This window comes from Megalops cyprinoides, chromosome 11 (genome assembly GCF_013368585.1).
Source record: "Megalops cyprinoides isolate fMegCyp1 chromosome 11, fMegCyp1.pri, whole genome shotgun sequence".
In the NCBI taxonomy this organism is placed as follows: Eukaryota; Metazoa; Chordata; class Actinopteri; order Elopiformes; family Megalopidae; genus Megalops; species Megalops cyprinoides.
In genome coordinates this window covers 33,884,875-33,909,855 of record NC_050593.1, presented here as the reverse complement: position 1 = coordinate 33,909,855, position 24,981 = coordinate 33,884,875, and the positions used below count along the sequence as shown (strand labels likewise).

At 43.9% G+C, this 24,981-nt stretch overlaps 1 protein-coding gene across 1 annotated transcript; it reads right to left on the bottom strand.

The window, feature by feature from the left end:
- Nucleotides 1-1,355: 1,355 nt before the first annotated feature.
- On the bottom strand, nt 1,356-24,806 carry LOC118785398 (collagen alpha-1(XXVIII) chain-like). The gene is made up of 35 exons (XM_036540012.1): nt 24,665-24,806; nt 22,853-23,427; nt 19,503-19,523; nt 19,301-19,360; nt 17,608-17,661; nt 17,222-17,266; nt 17,021-17,047; nt 16,876-16,920; nt 16,658-16,702; nt 16,110-16,163; nt 13,433-13,501; nt 13,280-13,348; nt 12,628-12,696; nt 10,229-10,297; nt 8,583-8,651; nt 7,995-8,063; nt 7,724-7,792; nt 7,315-7,386; nt 6,800-6,868; nt 6,638-6,709; nt 6,383-6,451; nt 6,216-6,284; nt 6,050-6,118; nt 5,866-5,934; nt 5,356-5,424; nt 4,648-4,716; nt 4,453-4,521; nt 4,263-4,343; nt 3,973-4,008; nt 3,834-3,870; nt 3,144-3,701; nt 2,476-2,702; nt 2,027-2,201; nt 1,456-1,647; nt 1,356-1,369 (listed from the first exon to the last, which is right to left on the bottom strand). The coding sequence occupies exons 1-35, from the start codon at nt 24,804-24,806 to the stop codon at nt 1,356-1,358; spliced, it is 3,567 nt and encodes a 1,188-aa protein (XP_036395905.1).
- Between the last annotated feature and the right edge of the window lie 175 nt (nt 24,807-24,981).

Sequence of the window (24,981 nt, the reverse complement as noted above, 5' to 3'; positions counted from 1 at the left end):
TGGCCTTACAATCAGTTACAGGTTTTCAACAGAGTGACTGGCGAAATTGAAACCCTCATTGGAAAAAAACTTTTTCTGCACATAGCATTCTGATCGCTTACAGACACCAAGATGTGTGTGGAAATATGAGTGTATCAATGTGCAGTTTGTGCATGAGGATGATCTCACTGTGTAGAATTACAAAAAAATTATCTTATAATTTTATCAACTTTTCATAAAATTTCTACTTGAAAGCACCATGCACAAACCTCTCTTTGATAATCTCATAATAGGTTTCTTCTATGATATTCTTAGTGTCCTAAAGAGAAAACCGCAAATATATAGCATTGTATATATCTCTGTTCACTGTAATATATGGTTCTCCAATGAGATGATTATGTTTGTTCATACATTCACAAGAAGGAACAAGTTATGTGTTGTTTGTGTGCAGTTGTGATGATTTGATTGTTTAGAAATTGAGTTTCTAAATACACTGGAGTTCTAATGAACAGGTCTGGCTAGCCACAAGGTAGTTTGCATAACTGTATGAGGGAAGAGAGTCAGATTTTGTGATCACTGGATACAGGTTTGGAACACTCACCTATGCATGTATGTACTTGATCTCATAAAACATATCATTTTAACTTTTGACCAGAGTTCCCCTTCAAGGCTTATTACTCATAAATACCATTTATCATACAACTGTGAAGCAAATTGTTGAAATTGAGATGAGTGGTCTATTTTTTGTTTTATTCTTAAAACTTTCTAAAAAATAAGAAAGCTGCTAAAAATGGAGCACACTGCTAGAGTAAAAATTAAATGTTACAAAATTATCTCACAATTAAATAACATATTTCATCATCAGACGGCACATAATTAGGCACGTAAGTGACAGAATACTGATTGCAGTACAAATTCCGTGTTCGCTGCCTCCATGGACAGTCACAGCAGAGGGAAGGCCAGCTGGCGCTGGAGTCCACATCAGCCTCCTACAGAGAGAGAGGTGAACAGAACGAAAAAAAAAAAAACACACGTAAATAATGACTCACGTGACCTGAGACTCACAAGGCAAACTTTTACATTACATTACAAATCATTCTTGTGCTCTTATACAGAGGGACTTCCAGCGCAATAGAAAAAAAGTGTAATCATTCAAGTTGAATGAGCAACAGTGTCCGACCAGGCTAACAACACTCGCAGACCAGTGAGTATGAGCATGACACCATTCAAGCCCTACCACAAGTTATCTTGTGCGACCTGACTACACAAGAGAAGCCAAGTATACTGCCATACATCAGTCGCTAGATCACAGAACCCAAAACACATCGCAACACTACACATAAACAGTGTGTAACAAGTGTTACAAGTAGCAGGCATTAGGGGCCAGGGACTGAGGTGGAACCGAGATGCAGTCTGAAGTCTTATGAACTTATGAAACTTGTAAAACTTATGAAAAGACAGAGCTGTTTTGCGTACCTGCTCTGGGGAGCACACATATCGTCTTGCACTGGTCCTCTGTGTCGAAGCGGTTGCTGTTTCCCTCACAGCCTCCGTACCAGAACTGGGCACAGGCGTTGGCCTGCTTGTCGTAGTACCAGCGGATGTTGTAGTCGCGGCAGGGGCCCTGATCCAGGATCAGTGAGCAGCGGGGGTCCAGCGGGATGAACTCTGAATGATCAGCACAGAGGGACAGCAGTGAGGAGCAGGGCTCATAACCGAAAGGTTGCCAGTTTGAATCCCTGCTGGGGCACCGCTGTTGTTCACTTGGACAAGGCACTCAACCTAAAATTACCTCAGTAAATATCCAGTTATGTAAATTGATAACATTGTAAACAATATAAGTCCTTCTGGATAAGAGCATCTGCTAAATGACAATAAAGGTAATGTAACAAGTTTTAATGTTTTGAACCTTCAATAGCTGAGTATAGTATGAACTAAAAAGTATAAAAAGCACAATTAAAGTAATAATGCAATGTAAAGAGGGAAAAGTTTGGCCATGACTTCCCCACACATCACCACACTGGCAGAGCCGTGCTGCTGTGTTTACCTTGGGGCAGGTCGGGGCGTGGCGCGGGCTGCACCCGGGTGGAGGTGGAGGTGGAGGTGGTGGAGGAGGTTGAGGTGTTGGTGGATGTGGGCTGCCTGACAGGAATGCTGGGTTGATGGGGCACGCTGCCACCTCCACGCTCTGTGGTCTGTCTGGTTTGATCTCTCTCGTCAACCTGGCCAACCGCATTATCACACAGAGATTCGATCGAGTGTGGCAATGAAATTAAACCAGAATCTTAGTATTTGTTTCTATTAATATTACACGCACAATGTGAGTACTGCAAACAGTTTGCTTTCCATTAAGCAAGTAAAGGTAACTATTGGTAGGCAAACAGACTCACAGCTACATAGCCGGGATATTTCTTTATATAGCCTAGCGATGCCATGCATCCTTTTTATGGCGACAATGGCAGACAACTGGTACTAGTTTAACGTAGGTGACAGCACCTGGACTGTGATTATATCAGGTCTGACGGGTGGGGTGCCTCCGCCGTGGGTCTGTACACCTCTCCTGTTAGGGTCTTCCTCCTTGGTGGGGTACCCGTAGCCATTATAGACATTATTCCAGTTGTTGTTCCCGAAAGTGTTGATGCCATATCCGTTCGTGATGCGGTTGAGGACCACGGCTCCGTTATGATCCTCGCAGAACTGGCTGACGAGTTTGGATTCCAGAGCTGAGGCAGAGAGGGGTGACATGGGATAATCTCTATTAGAAACCTCTGTTGAGGCAGTGGGTAAAGTCTCTGATCTGTAACACAAATGTAAGTACAATAAATGAGGAAGCAGAGAAGAAATGATGTGCAATAAAAGGGGGTGGCATTGTAGCATAGTGGTAAGGAGCAGGGCTCTTAACCAAAAGGTTTCTGGTTCAATTCTCCACATGGGCACTGCTACTGTACCCCTGGGCAAGGTACTTAACCTAGAAAATCTCCTCCAGGCGAAGGGCGGGACTCCCAGTAAGATAACGGACCCTGTGATGCAGGGTCTTAACCACTTAGCATGGTTTTACTTTAAGTTGATGGGTAACATGTAAAAATTGTAACCTGTGCGTAAGTCGCTCTGGATAAGAGCGTCTGCTAAATGACAATGATGTAATGTAAAAAGAGGTGTGGCACCTGGCAGGGTGTTGAAGTCGTCGATGAGGTACATGTGCTCGCTGTCGGGGTCAGAGGCGATGAGGTTGAGCTCGCGCAGGAACTCGGCCTGGCTGGCGTCGGTGGTGTTGACGATCCCCAGGGCGTACATCTCGATGTTGGCGGCATGGGCCTCCCGCACAGCGATGTCCAGCTTGACAGGCTCGCGTTTGTCGGTCTGTCCGTCCGTGATGACGATGGCCACCTTCCTCACGCCGCTGCGGGCGCTGTAGAACGCCTCCTGCGTGGCCTTGCGGATGGCCGTGCCCGTGTAAGTGCCCTCGCCTATGTAGGGCATCTTCCTGACGGCCCGCTTCACGTCCTCCTTGGTGATGTAGCGGGCCAGGTTGAACTCCAGGTTGACGTCCAGGCTGTAGAGCACCAGCCCGATCCGGGTGGCGTTCCTGCCCACCGTCACCCGGTCCACCAGCGCCGTCACAAAGTCCTTGATGATTTCAAAGTTCTCAGGGCCGACGCTCTCCGAGCTGTCGATGACGAACACCAGCTCCATGGGTCTCTCTTTGCACCGGATGCCACAGCCTGAATACAAGAACAGTGAGTCATTTCAGGGTCATAATACTTCAGTTTAATTATTATGGCATATTTGTAAGTGACTATCTCACTTTTTACTTTTTGAACTTCATGCTCACTGACAATGTAAAAATGTCTTACCACATATCTCCCTGATCATTCTTATAACTTCTTCTCTCTGAAAATAATTACGATATCAACATTTTGCAGAAAATGACATTTGAGTGATATTAATATTTCTTCTCATGAACGCGTTAGGGGAAGCGGACTAAAAACTCACCGTTAGACCTGCCTCACCTTTGACTCCTGGTCTTCCCTGCAAAAAGACATTTAAAAAGACAGGTTTTTGTACCTGAACTTTGCTGAGGTGAAATATACAAAACAATTCAAGAATGGAGCATGGGCACAGTCTTGCACATACATTATATGCTCATGTATATTAATGACCCACAGAACACAACACTATGACATCACTGCCAAAATACTGAAACAAGCCGACGGAAACCATTGGCCTGTGGGCTGCTGCCTTTATGATGTAATAATAAAAATGACGAGCGTGAAGAGGCTCACTGATTGGCCAGGAACTCCAGGGTCCCCACCATCTCCCTTCACCCCCTTCCACCCTCTCTCTCCCTGAGCACCACGGTCTCCCTGCAGTGAAAAGAGACACGTCCTGCTGTCAGGCCCAAAGGGAACATGCGCTTACCATTCGAATCAAAATCCCTCTGAAGACTCCTGGCAAAACTATGCCCCCCCTCACCTTAGCACCCGGGAATCCATCCCCTGGTGGTCCCCTGGGGCCTGTCATGCCCTGGGATCCCTGCTCACCCTAAAATGTTCCCAAAAAAAGATAAAGAAGCTGATAACTAATCCGGCATCCAGGGATTTAACAGTGATGGCATCATCCACAAAACAGGAAACGCATCATTAATGAGGCCAGAAATGGCTGACCCACCTTAGGCCCCTGCACGCCTTCCCCCGGGGGGCCTGGGGGACCTGGCTGTCCGGGACGCCCCATAGCACCCTAAAAATAACCAACAAACAGCCATGCTGACATGAAGAGAACAAGAAGCTCGTTTACTGCCATGACAACACAGTTTAGCGGAGAAATTCAGTCCGCCATTGTCCTGACACTGTGTGAGTTTCCACACTGCAACAGTGGCTGTTGTACGTTACAAGCCCACAAAACTAAACCTACTGTGATATAAATCTCTTTAAGAGGCCTCCTCTCTCTACTTGCGTTAGAGATGAAAAGCACCCTGGGACGTCGGGGTAAAGGATTGTTCTTTTCAGGCAGAGACAGTGCTTCTCATTAAAACGTGTGCTTCACAGTTCATATGGCACAGCAGCGTGAAGGCATTGTTAGTGACATCTCAAAAGCAGCTCAAATAAAAGTCTTCTCTTTCAGAATGAATAGCTCTTTTAAGCACAAGGGCCCCACTGATTTTAAACAAAACGAGATAATGTTTGAAAGGACACTAGAGAGGATATAATGACCTCACTTTTATGGAATAACTTATATTACATTACATTACAGTCATTTAGCAGATGCTCTTATCCAGAGCGACTTACACAGGTTACAAGTTTTACATGTTATCCATTAACTTAAAGTAAAACCATGCTAAGTGGTTAAGACCCTGCATCACAGGGTCCGTTATCTTACTGGGAGTCCTTGTAGCCCTTCGCCTGGTGGGCCTGGCAAACCAGGCAGCCCCCTGTAGCCAACATCCCCCTGGGTGAGAGCAGAGGCACAGATTTGCACATAAATATGAACATCATATATGCACATGCATATCAACACTGAACCAACACGCACAAAAGGACAGCCACAAAAAACTAAATGCAAATTCAAATCAAAGCAGCCTTAATGTCTCCACATTAAATGCTCCTTGGTTAAAAGTTAAAATTGGATCAGATTTGTACTGTATTAAATAACGATAATTAATAAGAGATCACTATAGTCATTGCTCAGAAAAATAATAAGAGAAAGACAATAAGTGTGTTTGTCTTTTGTCATAGCTGAGAGTGGCCACTGAATATAATAAAAACAGTAAGAATAGACTGGTACAGTGACTAAAGAGCTAGTTACTTAAATACAAGCATAGTGAAATTTCAGAGGAACGAGTTAGCACAGTGAAGCTACTGTGCTCATGTTTGAGCTATATCTCCTTACCTTTGGGCCTGGAAAGCCCACTCCTTCTGGACCCTGGTCACCTGGAGGACCGGGAAGGCCTGGAGGACCCTGGAAAAAAGGATGAGGACCGGTTTGATTTCAGGGACGGAAGATCTCACCAGGTTAGCTGAGTAAGTGCAAGGCATAGATTAGCAGACTTTTATCATGTTCATGGTATACTCACAGGAGAACCTGGGTAGCCATCACCTTTGGGCCCAAATGGACCAGGTGGTCCAGGGCTACCACGTTCACCCTACAAGAAAAACATTCACTTAAGACTGATACAAGCTGCAGACTAATGTTAGCCCCTCTCTATTGATTCCACTCTGAGTTGTTTTGGCAACTCTTACCTTAGGACCTGGCAGTCCATAGCCTGTCTCTCCTATAGGCCCGGGAGGACCAGATGGCCCAATATCTCCCTAAAACAGATGATGAAGTCATTGTATGACAGGTCTGATAAGGATATTTTCATGAGCTGATGTTTTTTTGTTTTTGATTCAGGTAATTAACCTGTTACCTTTGGCCCTGCAATGGACTGTCCTGGCGGCCCAGGTAGGCCGAGTCGGCCTGATAAGCCAGGCTCCCCCTGATGGAGACCAGAGTGTTAATCAAGATGATAAATAAATTTGACAAAAAAATTTGTTCTACATTCATCTTACAGAGCTCAGAGCACAATGAATGGCTGTTTCACCAAAAACACTGAACTCACAGAACAATCACAATCTGCATAAAAAAGGATTGCATAACACATTAAAATGACAGAGGGTCTCACTTTGGAACCCGAAGGCCCAGCGATTCCAGGAGGCCCAGGTAACCCACGGATGCCCCTCTGACCTTGGTCTCCCTGGAAGAGAATATGACCCACATTAACCACATTGGCAAAGCACTGGAAGACTGTAATGGCAGGTTAGAAGAGGGACGTCTCTGCGCCTACCTTCTCTCCCTGGGTGCCAATACCTGCTGGTCCCTCTGGTCCCCTCAGCCCTGGTGTCCCCGGCTCACCCTGCAGAAGAACCAATCAATCAATCAATTTTTTTGTTATAGTCCGTTTTTACAATCAAGATTGTCACAAAGCGCTGTACATGTAGGATGGTGGATTTTCCAGGAGGATTAAAAAACTTGAAAACCAGGTCATTTGAGGAAAAAAAAAACTAGAAAGAACACAACAACCTCACCAACAACTGCTACTCAACTGGCACTCAGCTCTTAGTCTGGCAGTGCTACTCATCTGTAATTGTTGAGTTGCTCAGAGGGAAATTGAGTAACAGCATCTGTGTACTACTGGCACAACTTTACTCAACCCAGAGACAATGGTGTCATTCATGTCAGTCAACGCTCTACATGTGTTCAGCAGATAACTCTCTGTATCTTACTGTGCCAGTCAGCCGTTTTATTTTGTCTTTGTACAGCTATACATGTCAGAGACATGCCCAAAACGAACTACAGTACCTTCTGTCCGGGAGCACCATCCTCTCCAGGAAGGCCAGGTAAGCCTGCCAATCCTGAAGCTCCTGGCTCACCCTGAAAAGACAATGGAAATTCAGTTTGCTTTGAAAGGAACTGTTTTTGCTTCAGTGCCTTGTTCAAACATTGCCATCCATTGCCTTGCATTAAAATGTGGGTATTGACTTTTTCAGCATACATAATTTATTTTTATATTAATGAAATAATATTTTTATCCCTCCATTTGAATAATGTGTTACTGCACTTCATAAACCATCATCAACCTATTTTTCTCTGAGAGTTGTGCTCACAGGTGAGTTGAGTTCACAGGTGAATTGAGTTCACAGGTAAAGATACACTGGAATTTAGCACAGTGAATGCCAACAGTCAATGCTATCCACAGCTTAAGTGTTACCTTTGGGCCAGGTTCACCAGCGCCTCTCTCTCCTGGTGATCCCACCTCTCCAGGTAAGCCTTGGTCACCCTATAAATAAGACCATGAGAAAAGCCAAGCATAATTAACTAACAAAAAAACCAGTGTAATCTGCTAATGAGCTGTTCTGACAACAGAGTGCAATGTTTCAATGCAACAGCCGACAAGCTAGCCCAAACTAAGCAAGTGCAGACTGAGCCCGGCAAAGTAAAGTGAATAACACTGACTGATTAAAGGAAAGAATGAAACCAACCTTGGGTCCTGGGAAGCCCTCTCCTGGAAGCCCCCTGGCCCCTGGTGGCCCCCGGGGCCCCTCTGTACCCTGCAATGAAAATATTCATAATCACAACATTACATTAGTAGATGCTCTTATCCAGAGTGACTTCCAGCACAAGAGAACATCCATGTTAAATGAACAACAGTATCGGACAAAGCTAATGACATTCCCAGACCCAAAGTGTAAGCACAACACCAGGATGTGAGCACACCATTCGAGCACTAACAAGTTAAGTTGTGGTAGCCTGAAACAAGACAGGCTAGAAAACTAATGGAAGGGAAGTACACACACCACCATATATCACACAGTCATTAAATCACAGCATCCATAACACATCATAATACTACAAGTAGAAAAGTGGCAAGTGATACAAGTAGCAGATGCTAGGGGGTGGGGATTGAAGTGGGACCAGGAGGTGGGTCTTCAGTCCGCGTCGGAAAGTGGCCAGGTGCTGTCCTGACCCCCGTGGGAATTTCATTACACCGCTGGGGGACGAGTGACTCTGCAGGTTGACGTGTGAATGACACACACAGCTGTGGTGGAAGAGGGGGCAGATCAGATTACCTTCTCCCCCTGAATGCCCACTCCTGGCAGGCCAGGCGGTCCTGGAAAACCTGGGGGTCCCAACTCCCCCTGGAGTCCACAGAGAACAGGAGATCAGACAAAATGTCACATTCTGTTTTTCAGCATTTTATTTCACCCAGTTACCTGTTAATTTGCATTTTGGGGTTTTTGAACATGTGATTTTCAGTTATTTGTGTACAGAATATGTGTCTTCAGAACATTTTCTACATAACACTAAACTTGTTAAAACTTAAAAGAAAAACAAAATTTTGCCAGCCCCACTCCTGCTGTTGAGAGGCACGAATGCTGGTGGTTGTGGTCACCATTCCTCAAGTCATGCCTGTTAGCCTGCAATACAAGCTGCATAGCTGACTAGAGTGAGGCTGTTGCTGGGCAACAACAAATCGAGCCGCCTTCATCTTCCATGAAACCCAGTTTCCATTTAAAAAAACAGTATGTTACTTCAGGGCTCTTATAGCTACTACGACTTCACAAAATGTGTGCAGATGTGTATGCATAGCCTGTTATTTGTATGCATACTTTACAGAAACCATAAACATACACATATGTACATAGCAATACAGTCCTTGTGTCTGCACTCCCGTTAAAGAATTTGAGTGGACATGGAATATTTGTGTGCTCTCCACTAAGAGCCCTGTAGTGGCTGATACCACATCCAATAGCATTATAAAATTTACACTCCATACATAAAAGAGACAGCAATTGACTTCAGATACATAAATTTATTCTTCCAGAGCTTTTTATCTTCACAATAAAAATATTCTTATGAGTACACTTGCCATAATGATTTCCAATCCACCCAGAAGCTGCTACATGAAAAATAGTAATAATAATTAATTTAAATAATGACTCAATTGTGACTTTTAAATGGGTGGCTAAGTTTCACAATGAAATCAAAAGAGCATTCAAGTTCATGTTTAAGTTAGCATTCAAGAAGTATTTCATGCTTGTTCGTTTAGTGTTTTTCTGCTTAAAACACATCATACTTGGGGCCAATATATGATGGAGTTATACAAGAAAATACTGGCTAAAGGAAATGCTCGTCTTGGATTTACATTTATATTTATTGCAAATTATACTGCATGCCTGACTCATGCGCCCTAGAATTGATGATATGTCTGAGGAGTTATCTATTACATACAGTGTATTTAGCATTGGAAGAAATCCAGGATGAGCAAAATTCATGGACCGTACGTGAATACAGCTACTTTTTATGTTGGTTACTTCAGCATTCTATTTAAAAACGAGATTGCAAAGACATGCCAGCCTTCTAAAATTAGAGTGGCGTGAGACTGGCATGGCTCACTGCCATTTACATTACATCATCAGATTAAACCAATGACCCGTGGAATACTCCGCAGGTAATGACATCATAATCCCTGCCTCAATCCTCAGCTTTCCCACAGTAGCCAGACCTTGCAATGCTCTCCAAAATGCCCTTGCTGATTCCTCTCACCCAGCTCCCTAAACAGTTTGTTTAAAACTGGCACCTAAAAGGACATCCAGGATTAATTCCCCCCCCCCCCCCCCCCCCAATTCTTAATGTACTTCATTAACTCCTTTGTGTGGTAGACAACAAGCATTTGCAGGAACGGCTTTGATTAGCTGACATATTTATAGCCCACCTTTTCACCTCTGATTCCCCCTCCTGGCGGTCCCCTGGCCCCTCTCGGTCCCTCCAGCCCCCTGTCCCCCTGTGACAAAAAAGGGAACATTCCATATAGCCCCTCATGCTTCCCCTCCACCACTATTTACAATCAGAGAGAACCAGAGAAATTCAGAGCACAACCAACATGTTTCTTAGTCACAAGGCCAGATGGATCCTATATATTTCTTTATAGTTAAATTAACTAATTTTTTCAGAGGCATGACAAGACAAGAATGTCATAGGGAGGAACTGCATGCTTCCTGAAATCCCTAGGGACTGTAACATTCCTGTATGATTTCTGTTTATGTCCTCCTGTACAAAATATGCACAAAGAGTTGGTTACCACGGCCTCTTTGGTTTTGTGGGAGTGGCTGCTGAACATTTGCTTACTGGAGTACCAATGAATTAAAATAATAAAACGCACACCAACAACCAAGAACATACTAATTGTGTGGGGTTTTGTCCCTACCCCTGTACTGCCCATAATTTGGGAGCTGCGGTTTCCCATAAGGGTCATTCAGTATATAACTGTATTCAGACAGATGTTTCAATGCTGCAGGACTTGTTTAATGTTACACACATTTACAGCATCAGATCCGTGCCAAGCAGGATCGCCTGAGAACAAAACCACGGCAACCACAAGAATGCCGCTAAAGGTCTCATTATTTAATTTGCTCTCAGGCTCTGACTTGAAATGAAAGCAACGTTTGGGGGTGGGGGGTTGGGGGGATGCAATAAAGAAACTGCCATTACGAGATCTGAAAACATGGCGTCTTTAAGCAGTCTGCGTTTAATTGCGCACTTGACTTTGCTGAGGTACATTCAGTTCTTTCCAGATGTGTTAATCACATTATTACGCACTGTGTGGGTGGAGGTGGATGAGGAGGCACACTTAAAGCCAAAAATAGGGCATGGTGTTGCTGGCAGTGGGAACAGTCTGAATGCTAAACCAGCTATTGTGCCACTCTGTGGGGGAATTTTGCCAACAGAGGCATCAACAGCTGTTCCTTCATGTTCTGTGAGAAAAAAAAAAAAATCCGCATGCTCAAGTTTTGCATCTAGCATGGTCTTTGCTAAAAGTAATTATCTCAATGACAACAGCTGTGAAATATGTGCCTAAATACTGCGGAATGGCTCAGTTTGTGGCGAGACCACGCTCTGAAAGTGTAGACACAGTTATCTTGAACAACATAAAAAGAGGCATTGTTAATTGTAGCGATTGTTTTGTATACAGGCACTAACTATATATGCTAGATCTGAGCAACAGAAATGCCACAGCTCTATATGTGTTACCCATTCCATTTCCCTGAGACAGGGATTATGGGAAACTGTTCCCTAGCCTGGGTAAAAGGGGGGCTTTGTTGGTAGTTTACAGTAGTAGAGATGTGAGAAGTGAGAGTAATGAAAAGAAGCAGGCCTACACGTTCCCATGGAACCATCTGCTGAACACTTTTGTGTGTATTACTGATGTAATGATGGATTTTTAAGAAGATGAAGTGGGGTATAAACTATGTACAGTTGAAACAAAACCTACTGCTGCAGTAAAAATGTGATAGATTAGATGATGGTATTGCAACCAGTAACAGGTGTAGTATTGGCAATAACGTTCCAACTAAAGGACCCTTAAATTCGTTCCAAGAGCCGTGGCTGAACATGTCAGCACCCATTTGTAATTTCCTGAAACAATCCAAACAATGGATTTTTTTTCACTTACCGTAAAACACTACTACCATGCGCTCAGTAGATTATCAGTCTAGGTGTGAGGTTCTCAAAGTTACAATTCATATTAACTGCAAATCCACAGCATGGAGTCCCGTCATTCTTTCACAGTGGCGCCACTGGCGTGACTACGAATGACACGCTTTGCACAATGAGGGTCATGTACTGGTGCAGACTGAAGTCTGGTTCCTACAGACACTTTGCACATGTGCATGGAAAAAAAAAAATGCTTGGGAAGCAGATGGAATGATTCTGTCCTCCATGTCCTTCCTGGTGAGTCATGGTGTGTTTCTTTCTCACTCGTGTGATCACTGAGCAGCTCTTGTGCATTTCCTCAGCTCTGCTTCAGGATGAAGTAATGAACAGTCTGCTTTCTGACAAACACTTGCTTTATGCTATGTGTTTTTTTTTTTTTTGTAATGCAACGTAATGTTCAACTGACAACCAAGGTAAAGGGAGAAATGATTAAATTTAAGCCATATTGAAAGTTCCAAGGGACAAATTAACTTTTATCATCTGAGATAGTCGTAAAAGTCTGTTTAAAACAAATCTCACAGCGCACCAGTGAAAATGACTGTGATAGGATGACGTGAATAGAAATGAAAAAAGAGAAAAGTATTTTGATTAGGGCTTGTTTTCTTCCAGGCGCACACATACCTTTGGTCCAGGGAACCCTTCTCCTTGGGGTCCTTTTTCTCCCTGAACCCCTTGTGGCCCTTGAGATCCCTGCAAAATAAAGAGCCACATCAGTACAGGTACTGTAGGAAGGGTCGCATTAAATTACATTAGTGTCATTTAGCGGACACTCTTAACCAGAGCAACTTACACAGGTTACAGTTTTTACATGTTATCCATTCATACAGCTGGTTATTTACTGACGTAATTCTGGGTTAAGTACCTTGCCCAAGGGTACAGCAACAGTGCCACAGCGGGGAATCAAACCAGCAATTTTTCAGTTACAAGCCCTTTTCAGTTACAAGCCCTGTTCCTTACCGCTACACTACTGTGTTCAGCAAAGCATGTTCTTTGACCTTTTCTTTGTGGAAGCATTATTCAGATTCAGTGTCTGTGTGTTTTTGCACCAGTCTTCCATTCAACCCCCTGATGCAGCTAATCAGCATTGTGCCTGAACCAATTTAATGTCTATCCCCAGGTCTGAGTCTGTAGGGGTTCATTGAGTGATGGATACCTGCTGGATTGGAATGTAAGCACATGCAAATGAGCCACCACATAGTGACACCAACAAAGCTGTCATACTCGTGATGATGAGAATGCAGCATTTGTGTTTTGCATGGGTCCATCTACTTACAGGCGGGCCCGGTTCGCCTAAGCCCGGTGGGCCAGGAGGACCCGGTCTCCCCTGCATCCCAACATCACCCTAAGGATGAAACACATGGTAAGCGACCACAAGAGACATTCACAGCCCGATAAAGGCCTCCGGAGAATGAGTGACCCAGCTTACCTTTGGTCCAGGGAATCCAATCCCCGTTTCTCCCTGAATTCCAGGGGGACCAGGAGACCCACGTTCTCCCTGTAAAAACACGCATGTTAGCACTGAGCAGGCACTTCGAAGAGATTACTGTATATGAATCAGACCTAAGAATCCCACAACCAGAGTGTAGCACTTCCTCATGTAAAACATCCCCTCAGTCCATCTAGGCTTGAACAGAGGGACAGAGCTGCCACCAGTGCCGGTTCGCTACTCAAACCCAAGTGCTGCTTTCACACGAGCAGGTTCTGGTACAGCCCGTGCCTGATATCGGACATCTTTCACTTCCAGTCGCTGACAGGTAAAGTAAAGATCGTTTCGCTTTGATCTTTTTATCATCGGACCCTTGACTTTCACAGCTGCCTCCCTCCTTATAAACGCGTGGACTCACGAGGGATGACAAAAAAAAAACTTCCATCTTTCAAATGCTGTTTTCAGACAGTTTCCTCCTTGAAGCTGCTGAAAAAATCACTTTGTGTCAGTCCTGTTATGAGCACGGTATGTAATTATTCGAACAAATGCAGTAAATCACAGGATTGCTGCCGAACTCTGGGTGTAGGTGGCCACATTTTTGGTCCTGATATTTGGAAACAAGTCAGGACTGATCTAAAAGGCAAATAACTTTCTGCAGTGAAGCCGATCCTTTGGAATATATTTGAACAGCAGACATCACTGAACAGTTAAGCGGAACAGTTTCGTTGGAAATGCGTGCTCAAATGGGGCTCTCAGTAAAATAACAAGACAGCATGATATAAAACACATTTAGCTCATGAATAAAAAACAGAATGAAGTAAAATAATGTGATAAGAAACAAGGGTGGGCAGAACCTACTTTCAAATATGTTTTTGGAAGTTCAAACCGATATGACGACACCCACCTAATGCTAACACATTGCCTCCCATATGTTCAGTGCCCTCTCTGCACATGCTGGATAAGACTGAACTGGACTCCTCCAAGGATCTAACTTTTCTTTGGATGTTCAGCTCTGACATGTCCGCCTGCTATTAATTCCTTTCTCTGGTCATGAAAATGCAAACCAGACTGATGAAAAAAGTGGGGGAAAAAAAAAAAAATAAAAAAATAAATCTTCAACCAGAGCCATGTGCTCTAATGCCGTGCCTTTGAAACAGGGGAGAATCTTCGACTGAGGTGTTCAGATTGAGATGATGTGTGAGATAAGCCCCACATGCTGTTCGCTTGGCTCGCCTTCATATGAAACTTCCAGTACAGGTCTGCTAGCACTGTGTGGCACCGACCAATCCAGCACAGGTCTGCTAGCACTGTGTGGCACCGACCAATCCAGCACAGGTCTGCTAACACTGTGTGGCACCGACCAATCCAGCACAGGTCTGCTAGCACTGTGTGGCACCGACCAATCCAGCACAGGTCTGCTAGCACTGTGTGGCACCGACCAATCCAGCACAGGTCTGCTAACACTGTGTGGCACCGACCAATCCAGCACAGGTCTGCTAACACTGTGTGGCACCGACCAATCCAGCACAGGTCTGCTAACACTGTGTGACACCGACCAATCCAGCACAGGTCTGCTAGCACTGTGTGGCACCGACCAATCCAGCACAGGTCTGCTAACACTGTGTGACACCGACCAATCCAGCACAGGTCTGCTAACACTGTGTGACACCGACCAATCCAGCACAGGTCTGCTAGCACTGTGTGGCACCGACCAATCCAGCACAGGTCTGCTAGCACTGTGTGAGCTGTCCAAGAGGGGAATACATGCTTGTGTTTCTTCCATAGCCTGCGAATTATGGAGTTATATGCATAACTAGGGCTCTCCTTATGAAGATACACCGGGGTAAACTTATCAGGGAAGTAAGTGTTTGTTTTGTTTATTTTAGAATGGAGCTCTTGTCTGAACAGGCTTGAGCAGCTATATCCATTTCAGGTGTGACTGAAAAGCTCATAGCAAGGAAGGAGGAAAGATAAACTGCCTCTGCAAAAAAAACAGGGTTGTGCAATAAGAAGTGGAATTCCTGCAAGACTGCACCCATCTTTTTCTTTTTCCTATGAAGATATAAATCCCTTTGTTTGATTTAACTTTTTCAGAGAGTCCCGTATGGCCTCAAACGAAGTAAAATCATAGCAACTGTAGCAATTTGAACTTTAAAAAACTTATTTAATTGTTCTTATTCAGAGGCGTACCAGTCTCTTAAAGAGGCTGACAGAGCTGAAAGCATTCCACTCACAGCTCAGCGGCAGCATCTGTGCAGTATCTGTATGGTATCACACTGGTATCTGTTTGTTCTCTACTGTAACTGATGGGGAGTAGCCAAGTACAAAACTGAGCTGTTCCACAGGTACCAGCATACAAACCTGCCAAGACATAAAACCCTTCAGCTGCTACATCAGGATGGCAGGTGAGCTACCTGCCAAGTTACACATCGGCAGGGCCTACGCCACATACCAATCACTTTGATGGCAGACCATTTTTTTTCAAGTGTTTCTACTGGATTACAGAGAATAAGTACTAAGTATGTATCAGCGATTTGGAGGTTTTTTTTGTGTTGAGAGTGGTTTTTGTGGAGATTATACTTACTGTGGAATACTAAGTGTGGAGCTCTGAGAAAAGTGTGTGCTTGTGTGTCTGTGTAGTGTGACTGAGATGGGGTAGATGTCATAACACACTTACCTTCTTTCCGTATGGACCCTCGGGACCAATGTCTCCTTGTGGCCCTGGCAATCCCTGCGGAAAAACAATGCAGAACAATATGCCAGGGTGCGAGTCTGTCTGAGACTCTGAGAATCTGAGAGTCTGAGAATCTGAGACTCTGAGAATCGGAGACTCTGAGACTCTGAGAATCGGAGAATCTGAGAGTCTGAGAGTATGAGAGTATGAGGATCTGAGAGAATGAGAGTCTGAAAGTCTGAGAGTGCACCCCCAGTTCACAATGCCAGGGGGGTACCTGGGCTACCTGACCTGGGAGCGTCTTGAGGGGACCCCTTGAGAGTCTGACTGATTTACTAAGACACTTACCAGTTCATTGGGATGAAAACCACAAATTCTACAGCTGTGGTGACTGAATTCTGACAGGGGGGAATGTTTACTTGTCACATTATCATTGGGAAAACCTTAGAGAGGACTTGTCGGCTGGCTTCACAGCTTCATAGTGACTGTAGAGTAAAAATCCATATTATCAAGAAACTGGTCATTCAGGAGGAGTTTGCCGTCCCACTTACCTGTAGACCTCTAGCACCACCAATACCAACTGGACCCTCAGGTCCCTGCAAAAGAAAGACCATATATATCCAATCAAACCTGTGATAAACAGGAACAGCTTTTATGTAGTCAGGTCTGACTTTTTCTTCAAAGTAAAGCAGCTAGAGAATGGGATATTAAGTATGGATTTATCAAGATGGGATAAAAACAGAAAGGAACGTATACATTAAATACATACCCTGTCTCCTTTAATTCCTGGAGTGCCACAATCTCCTCTCTCACCCTTCACAAGCAGAGCAGAAAAGGATTCTGTTTACTGTGTTCAATAAATCACCTCGCATCAAACCAGAGACAGGAGCAATCACGGACCATAGTTACCCTACCTTCTCCCCTTTGTAGCCCGGTTTACCCTGCAGATAAAGAGCAGTTTTAAGATTGAGTGAATTCATAGTGACACAGCTAATCAAACACAAAAACAACACAAATCACGCCGAGAAAAAAAAAATCCACTCGAGAATAGCATTAGCCAGCTAATAAGAGTATTCCCTGCTGTGTAACAGATGATGGACTTGCGCTGCACTGACCTCTACCCCCTCTCGACCTGGAAGTCCACTCAACCCGCTTTCACCCTGACAGGAAGAGAAAGGAACCAATCAGTCAGCGCCTCTCTGGGCTAATTCCGTCTTCAAATCTTACATCAATAGCACTGGAGCTGCGTTTTACAAGAAATAACATAAATCTATAACAGGAGGGTGTACATGATGTTGTACATGCACTTTAGCAATGTCAAGAGAATCAACACACAGTAACCATTGCCATTACAATGACTTATTTTCCAGAAGACAGATAAGAACAGAAGACTGCGACAGAACACTAAAACTTCCCAATTTTTCCACAAGAGAGAAGAAACAAACAGGAACCAGACAAATACACAAGATCCCGTAAACAATGCAAACGAGAGAAAAGAGACCTTCTGTCCTTTGGCACCTGGTGTTCCATCATCACCCGGCCGACCCTTCTTACCCTACAGGGGATGAGAGGAGGGTACAGAGAGTGTGAAGTGAGACAACACAGAGGCCAGCGTGAGAAAACACAGAGCCAAGGCCTGGAGAGGGTCACCTCTCAGGGCGATTCCCCATGAGGGCCGGAGCTCTTCAGTCACGCACTCTGTGCGGAGAGGTAGCCTATCAGGAGCACAGCGCCAGAGCCGTGGGCCTTTGAGGCAGTGTGGAAGTGGTGTGGGGCTTCCCCAGAGTGCGGTTCTCAGGCATCACTGAGTGGAAGTGGGGACAACAGGGATCAGGAATTGAGTGACTGGTGGCATGCTGAGATTTATACCACCTGACCAATAGCTCTGCAGCATGGCAGTTGTATGAAAACGCACAGCATTCAGCAAAGCCTTTATAATACAGAGCAACTGCCCTTGGTGGCAAATAACTGCTTTATGGCTGGTAAGGTAATAAAGAGAGTGCATTTATTTAAGGTATCAAGATAATTCAGTAAGAATGCTTGGAATCCCTCTGCTGGGAAACACCTGGATGGTGAAAATGCAGCTGTCTGTCAGCACAACACAGGGCACCAGTGAGTGGCCTGAAGCTGCAGCCTCTTTCATCCTCTGAGAGACAGAATCTCCCACTTTTGGTGCATACACGGTATCTGACAACCTGAGCTGACTGCACATGCAACATATCTATAAAGTGGAACACTTTTATTCCATTTAAACATTAGTGCACTGCAGTGTGGAGTGGTGACTGGAATCTTCCTTTGTAACCAGGTGGTTGGGGGTTTGAATCCTACATGGGATGCCACAGGAGGAATTGAACCAGAATCGCATTTAGATTTACATTTAGAAAATCACCAAAAGCAATTCCATACAATGCAAATAAGCCTGTGAGAATTCACTCATTCATTCATGCGAGTTTAACTTTATGAACTATTCAAATCCAAAACACCTATGCTAGTATGCAACCAAGTCACATGTGTTTCGCCCACTGATTTTAAACAATGCATCACTGCACTAAAAACAAAATCCCATAGCAGCAATTACTTGTTAAACATGTAATTTCATTTAATAAATAAAGAGAGACATGAAGGGAAACTGTCCAACACACATAGCTATAACCCCGGTTTGATTCTCAGTGCTGGCGAATCCAGACTGCACAGAAGTGTTACTTAGTGTAATTCATAACTGGAATGAAGCGCCGTCTCATTAGGAGCTTGGATCTGTCCAGTGGGCGGGGACATACAGTAGTGCATTTACTGTTTCCATGGCAGCGTGTAGCTATGCAGTAACTCACAATGAGGCACACAAAGGGACCAAGAGTTGGATGCATTGGAGGCATTCAGTAAAACAGTTTGCAATGTGATCAGCGTCTCTATTTGCTATTAGCTTGCCAATAACAAACAATGAGGGAATCTAACACATCTGTTAGTGTCACCCTACTCAGGGGAAACACCGAAGGAGCTCCAGCAGACCACAGAATTACAACAGCGCAAACTGTGCCAAACCACGGAATGATCTCCACTGTCTGAGTAAAGGTCGCCTCGCTCGTTTTTGGAAGGTGTCTTTTTTTAAAGGAACAAACCGCATGGTTTTACTGCTTTTCCAGAGGTGTGACCGGGACGGGGGAGGTGTGCAGAAGGCAGAGGGTGGAAATACTTACAGCCGGGCCGACCGGACCCCTCTCTCCCTTTTCACATGTACATCTCTGGTCCAGAGGACACTTCAGACACAGACACACAAACACACATATTCATTCATATTTTAGGGTTCTCTTGCATTTGTTATTTCAGCAGAATTCATATGCATGTTGTTATCAGAAGAGTTGCATATTTATAGAAGTTGAGGACGGTATTGAGACCTACCCCTTCATCGGCTTCTTCTGCCTGGAAGGTAAGACAAAAAAGCAGTGAGAAAGATGACAAAAATCAGTCCAAATGGTTGATTTTCTATCACTGAAGTAGCATCAATCAACAGCTAGATACAAGCTATAAATATATAATAAACTATAACCTCCCTGTGAGAAAACTGTAAAGAGGAAGGTTTGGAACTGAAACATTTTTAATAGAAAGCCGGAGCAATGGTCTGCACTGAGAAAGAAAACTGACTTTTTGTTACAATGATTACACCTATTCACTACAAAGCAAAAAAAAAGATATCAGATTTCATAAAAAAAACTGCAGGGGATATATTGCACATTTTCACCTTTGATGTAAAGATGAAAGTTAAGTATGAAGGGGGATATGGGGTATATACAGTGAGACGGTTGTCAAGTGTGATGGTCCTGTCAATGGTGATTGCCCTGCCAAATTTGTCCTGTCAATATCTGACTCACTGCTACTGGGTGATCAGTGAAACAGCATGTGTTTCTCTCTCTTGGCTTTAACATGTTTTGCTGTGTTTGCTTACGATAAAATCCCACTTTAGTCAGCACGTCTGTAAAGTCAGTCACGTCCAATCTTGCTTCCTCAATCACACGAGACTGGGACTGGATATGAACCGGCCTTTGATGGTCTTGCAGAGCTATTCCCAAATAATTCTGTCTGGCAACAAGCTGGCCTCTTACCAAAGGCCTTTTTTGTTCTTTCATTATAACTTTTGCCACATTTCTTTACATGAAAGAATGCTGTGTTTTCATATGAAGGAATGATTAAAATACCATAGCATTACCCCTGGGACAAATGCAAACCATATGCAATGGTATAGATGTTTTGACTCAAAGCACGGTATATTTCCACCAAGTGGAATGCCTTTTGCTACCGCGCAATGTCTGTTTATTCTTTCTGGAAGCCAAGTGTAGGGAGACTGAACACAGAGGACGAGGCATTCCAAAGATCAAGACAACCTCATGGGATGGATGCGTTTATGATATACAGATGGAGCACCGAGCGCACGCCAGTCAGTCTACCCGGCTGAGAGTGGGTACTCTTATGCTATAGAAATCCATCTCACGCAGGTTTATTCATCTGGAATAGCTTGTCATTTAGGTCATGGATACTAGAAATGATCGTTTTCAAGAATCTAATGTGTGAAGAATTCTTAATGTAATAATATAATATGTTTTATTAATCTGTGTTTCACATCTTAACCCCTGCAGCACCAGTCAAACATCAGTCGAAGCCAAAGAGGATAATGAGCGTACTGTCAACAATTTAACAATGATCAAACTGACATCTCCTAGCTGGTGGTTCAGACAGTATTTTGACTAATACCAGCTGCTACAGGTTCTACAGGTACTGTAATCACACCTGTCTACTCCTTAGGCCCCCAATACATGAAAACATTAGCCCAAGGGCTCATCACAGTTATCATGGCCAGTGCTTTAGGGGACTGTATTTAACTTTACACTTTGATAAACACAGCCCTCAAACCTCATTAATTCCCTTTTGGCAAAATGTGTGATGTGCCAAAAAAATATATTAAATCCAATGATTTACATAGGAGCTGTTGCCTGTTCATGGATATTCATGGTTTGTGTCTCACTATATGGTTATTACAGAACAGATGTGTTGAGACACTGATGACTTCCATTCCATTGTCGGCCTAGCCAGTTATATTTAAAAGGTGCAGGAGTGCCTGGAAATTACTTTGCAGCTGATGTTGTGTAAGAAGATGACGTATTTGGGGTGAAGGGTTTGTAATTTACATAAGAAGTCATGCAACATAAAGCTGGTATGGGACAGTGGGAAGCAGCCGGCTAAAGGTCAGAAGTCAGGACTAGACAGTTTTGGCTTTCACTCCCAGGTCAGGGCTAAAACTGTACACCTGAGCAATTAAATTAACATGAATTACAACAAGGGAAAACATGTCAAATGTACACAAAGTTTGGCGGTGGTAAAGAATTAAGTCCCAGATGCCAAGCACCTGAAAGGTTTCAGAAAACATGTGGATATAGGTGCGATCTTGCTGTAACGACAGGCAGTATATTCCGGATCAAATTCCAAACAGATTCCCTCATAGCACATCACAACAGGTGCAGTTAGTTAAAAATTCATGAAGGTTCCAAGTAACAATCAAAATGATGAAATAATTCATTAAACATTTCCATAATGTTTCAATGAAAGACAGCTCCCAGCAGGTCTGCCCAGAATCATTCTGAATAGAAGATCGTTGCTTAAAGTAAAAACATGTCTCAACTTTTAGAACAATTGGTCGATTAAACTGTGTTTAAAAATAATATTTTCCACATTAATTTGATCGGCTGGCTAAACTGACACATCAACCATCAAGCAAACGATGAGTTATAGCTTCAGTGCAATGGGATGAACCAGAATAATGTCAGAGTGAAACATGCATTTTATTCGCGGGGTCAATTCCAGTCAAACATGTGGCTGATGTGATCTGTGTGTCTAGCTCCTCCCTCCCCTGATGAGGTATCTACAGCATGCCGGAGGAGCTGAGGCCAAAGAAGGAGGAGTCATTTGAGTCGTTTAAGTAATAAGACCAGCTGCTGCTGTACATTGGTCACACGCGACTGACCATGTTAAAGTTTACTGTTGGCCTTCACAAAAAAGCATGGACTATGACATCGTGTTCACAGTGCAATAGTTGTATAAATAATATTTGTACATATCTGGAGCCTGCACTCATGTATATTTTAACTCATGTTCATTGTGCAATAGCTGTTCATATACAACCTCATTAATTCCATGCTTATTCCATGTATGTAAATCTAAGATTCTTGGCTTGTACTTGTAGCACTATCTCTGACCTTGTATTTGTAGCCCGCGTTTGCCTAGGTAGTATAGCGGCACTTTATTGTCCCAGTGACTGTATTTGATACATGTAACCTTAGAACAGATTAGTTCTCTCTCGCTGCACTGACCTTGCGCTCAGCTTCAGCACTATCTGCATTGTATGACCTGTACACATCTTGCCCGTGTGCCTGTTGTTTGCCCACTATATGCACTTTTGTACGTCGCTCTGGATAAAAGTGCCTGCTAAGTGAATAAATGTAAATGTAAATGTAAATGTATGTGTCCTGTGCTACCGTTGTTATTTATTGTAACACTACTGTTGTATGGAATTTGTTTTTGTCACTTTGACATCGTATGCAAACACTACAAGAGGCAATGGAACCTGAGTCAAATTCCTCATACGTGTAGAAGCATGCTTGGCAAATAAAGTATGATTCTGATTCTGATGTCTCCCCTAGGATTTCAGGCACTAAAAGCCATAGTGTTGATGACTTTTAACTCATTTAAATGTTACTCACAATCTCCTTGATGACCTTGTCCACGATGCCCTTGTCCTGCAGGTTGTGGAGGAAGCGCGCGGCCGGCGAGCTGGCGATCAGACGCAGCTGTGCCACGTTGGTGGGCTCGTTGGCCGTGGGGGTGATGCCTACGGTGAAGAAGCGCACCCCCTGGTTCTTGGCGTCGGCGGTGGCAGAGAAGATGTCGGGGTTCCTGGGGTGGGACACTCCGTCCGTCATCAGCACGGCCACCTTGATGCTGGCCGGGCCCGACTCCTCCAGGTAGATCTGGGTCAGGTTGGTGATGGCGTAGGTGGTGTAGGTGCCGTGGCCAATGTAGGCAATGGGTGCGATGCGGGCCTTGAAGTTGTCCGTGCCCCTCCACTGCTTAAAGGTCTGCTCCACCACCACATGGCTGCTGTATTGCAGCAGGGCCGCCCGCCAGTTCAGCCGACGCCCGGTCTTCAGCCGGATGCGCGGGAGCCGGTCCACCACATCCATGGCAAAACGCTTCTCCTGCTCGTGGTTGTCCTTGGCACTCTCGGAGCTGTCCACCAGAAACGCCAGCTCCAGGCCACAGTCCTCATCCAAGATGGCTGCCACCACAAGGGAAGGGTCAGAGGTACAGGAATGACCCAGAAAATATATAGAATAGAACTGTGTAGAAAGGTAACTATTTTCCACATTTTGTGGGAAAATTGTCTTTGACCGTACCTGACTTACCCACGATTAAATTGACATTTTATAAAACAATAAATAAATAAATACATACATACATAATATTCATATTAATAATAATAATAATTCCTTTTATGACAAGCACACTGAACCAACACTCATGCACACACCTGAACACTCACAATACATTACCCATATACTTACACCTTTTTTTCTTGTAGATCATTAACAATTATGAATGACAAATTCTTAGCTGCATGTTAAATCTGTATTTAAGCTGTATGCTTAATACATAAACAATGTAGACACTTGTAAGTTAATAAGAAATGAATGAGCTTTAGAAAGATCTAAACTCTGACTTTGATAAGGCTCGTTAAAATTAAACATAAAATGTTAATCAAAAACAGTTGGCTCTGTGAAGCTGTTCTAGGGTTTATTAAAGAGCTGAACATCGGTAATCTACAATATTAGTCACAGGTGTGTGAGGGTTAAGTCAAGAGCATATTTCTGATGTCTAACCTCTCCGTGCTCCCTAAGGTCGAAGATGCATTGCTCTTGACTTATCCTCGAAAGAAAAGATAAAAGAGGACACAGAGATTTATAGACCATGATAAATCACGTTGATGTCGCTTATGTCTATGGGAACGTTATGTAGAGAGAATGCGGGTCAAAATCATCAAAGATAAGACATGGCAGTGATGGCGTATAACCGTTAAATGGAGAAGCAGGGTTCCTAACCAGATGTGGCATGGAAACTGTGTCTGTGAGCAAAGAGATACCCAAGCTGAACTGCTTCTGTACAATATCCTGCTGCATGTGTAGAACTATGCAGAAATGTAAGCTATGCAAGACTCTATGGAGACAGGCGTCTGAAGACTATAGGAGACACAGTACAATGCAAATGGTGGTGAAGCGGATATTTCGACATGTTAACTGGATGCTGTAAATTCCAGAGGATATAATTTCCTTAACTTTGATGTTTTTCTGGAAAATCAATTTACCAGTGTGTTTTACATCAACAAAGACAACATTTTAGCCTGAAACCATATTCTTCCCTTTGGGACTTCTAAATATTAAGCCTTCGTTTTGAATATTTCAGAAAAAAAAAAGCTTCTAAATCCAATTTCCTTCATAGAGTGCGCCGGTGTCTGTTACCTTGTCCATCATGTGTCTGTATAACATTGGTGGCCAGCAGCTTGCTCCTGGCCCTGCCCACAGTCCTTTCCTCCAATAAGCCCTGAGTGCAGACACTGTGGAGTCCCGACAGCAGCAAGATCCAGGTCACAGAGGGCGACATCACTGCTCCACCTGTGGAGACACACAGAAACAGTCACACTACCCTTCACTCTGCACCCCAGAGTCTTCGCACAGCCTTTCCAGCACCCAGGACAACCCTGTGCCAGGACACACTCTCATACCTTGTCTGCAGCAACATCTACAGGCATAACATCCTCAAATTACAAAATGTGCAT

Bases quoted from the DNA above. Each gene is read 5' to 3' on its own strand.
- LOC118785398 (XM_036540012.1), bottom strand. From the start codon at position 24,806: ATGTCGCCCTCTGTGACCTGGATCTTGCTGCTGTCGGGACTCCACAGT. The intron at 19,361-19,502 runs GTAGGTCTCAAT...CTGTGTCTGAAG, and splicing joins CAGAAGAAGCCGATGAAGGG to TGTCCTCTGGACCAGAGATG. The intron at 4,522-4,647 runs GTGGGTCAGCCA...GGAACATTTTAG, and splicing joins AAGGCGTGCAGGGGCCTAAG to GGTGAGCAGGGATCCCAGGG.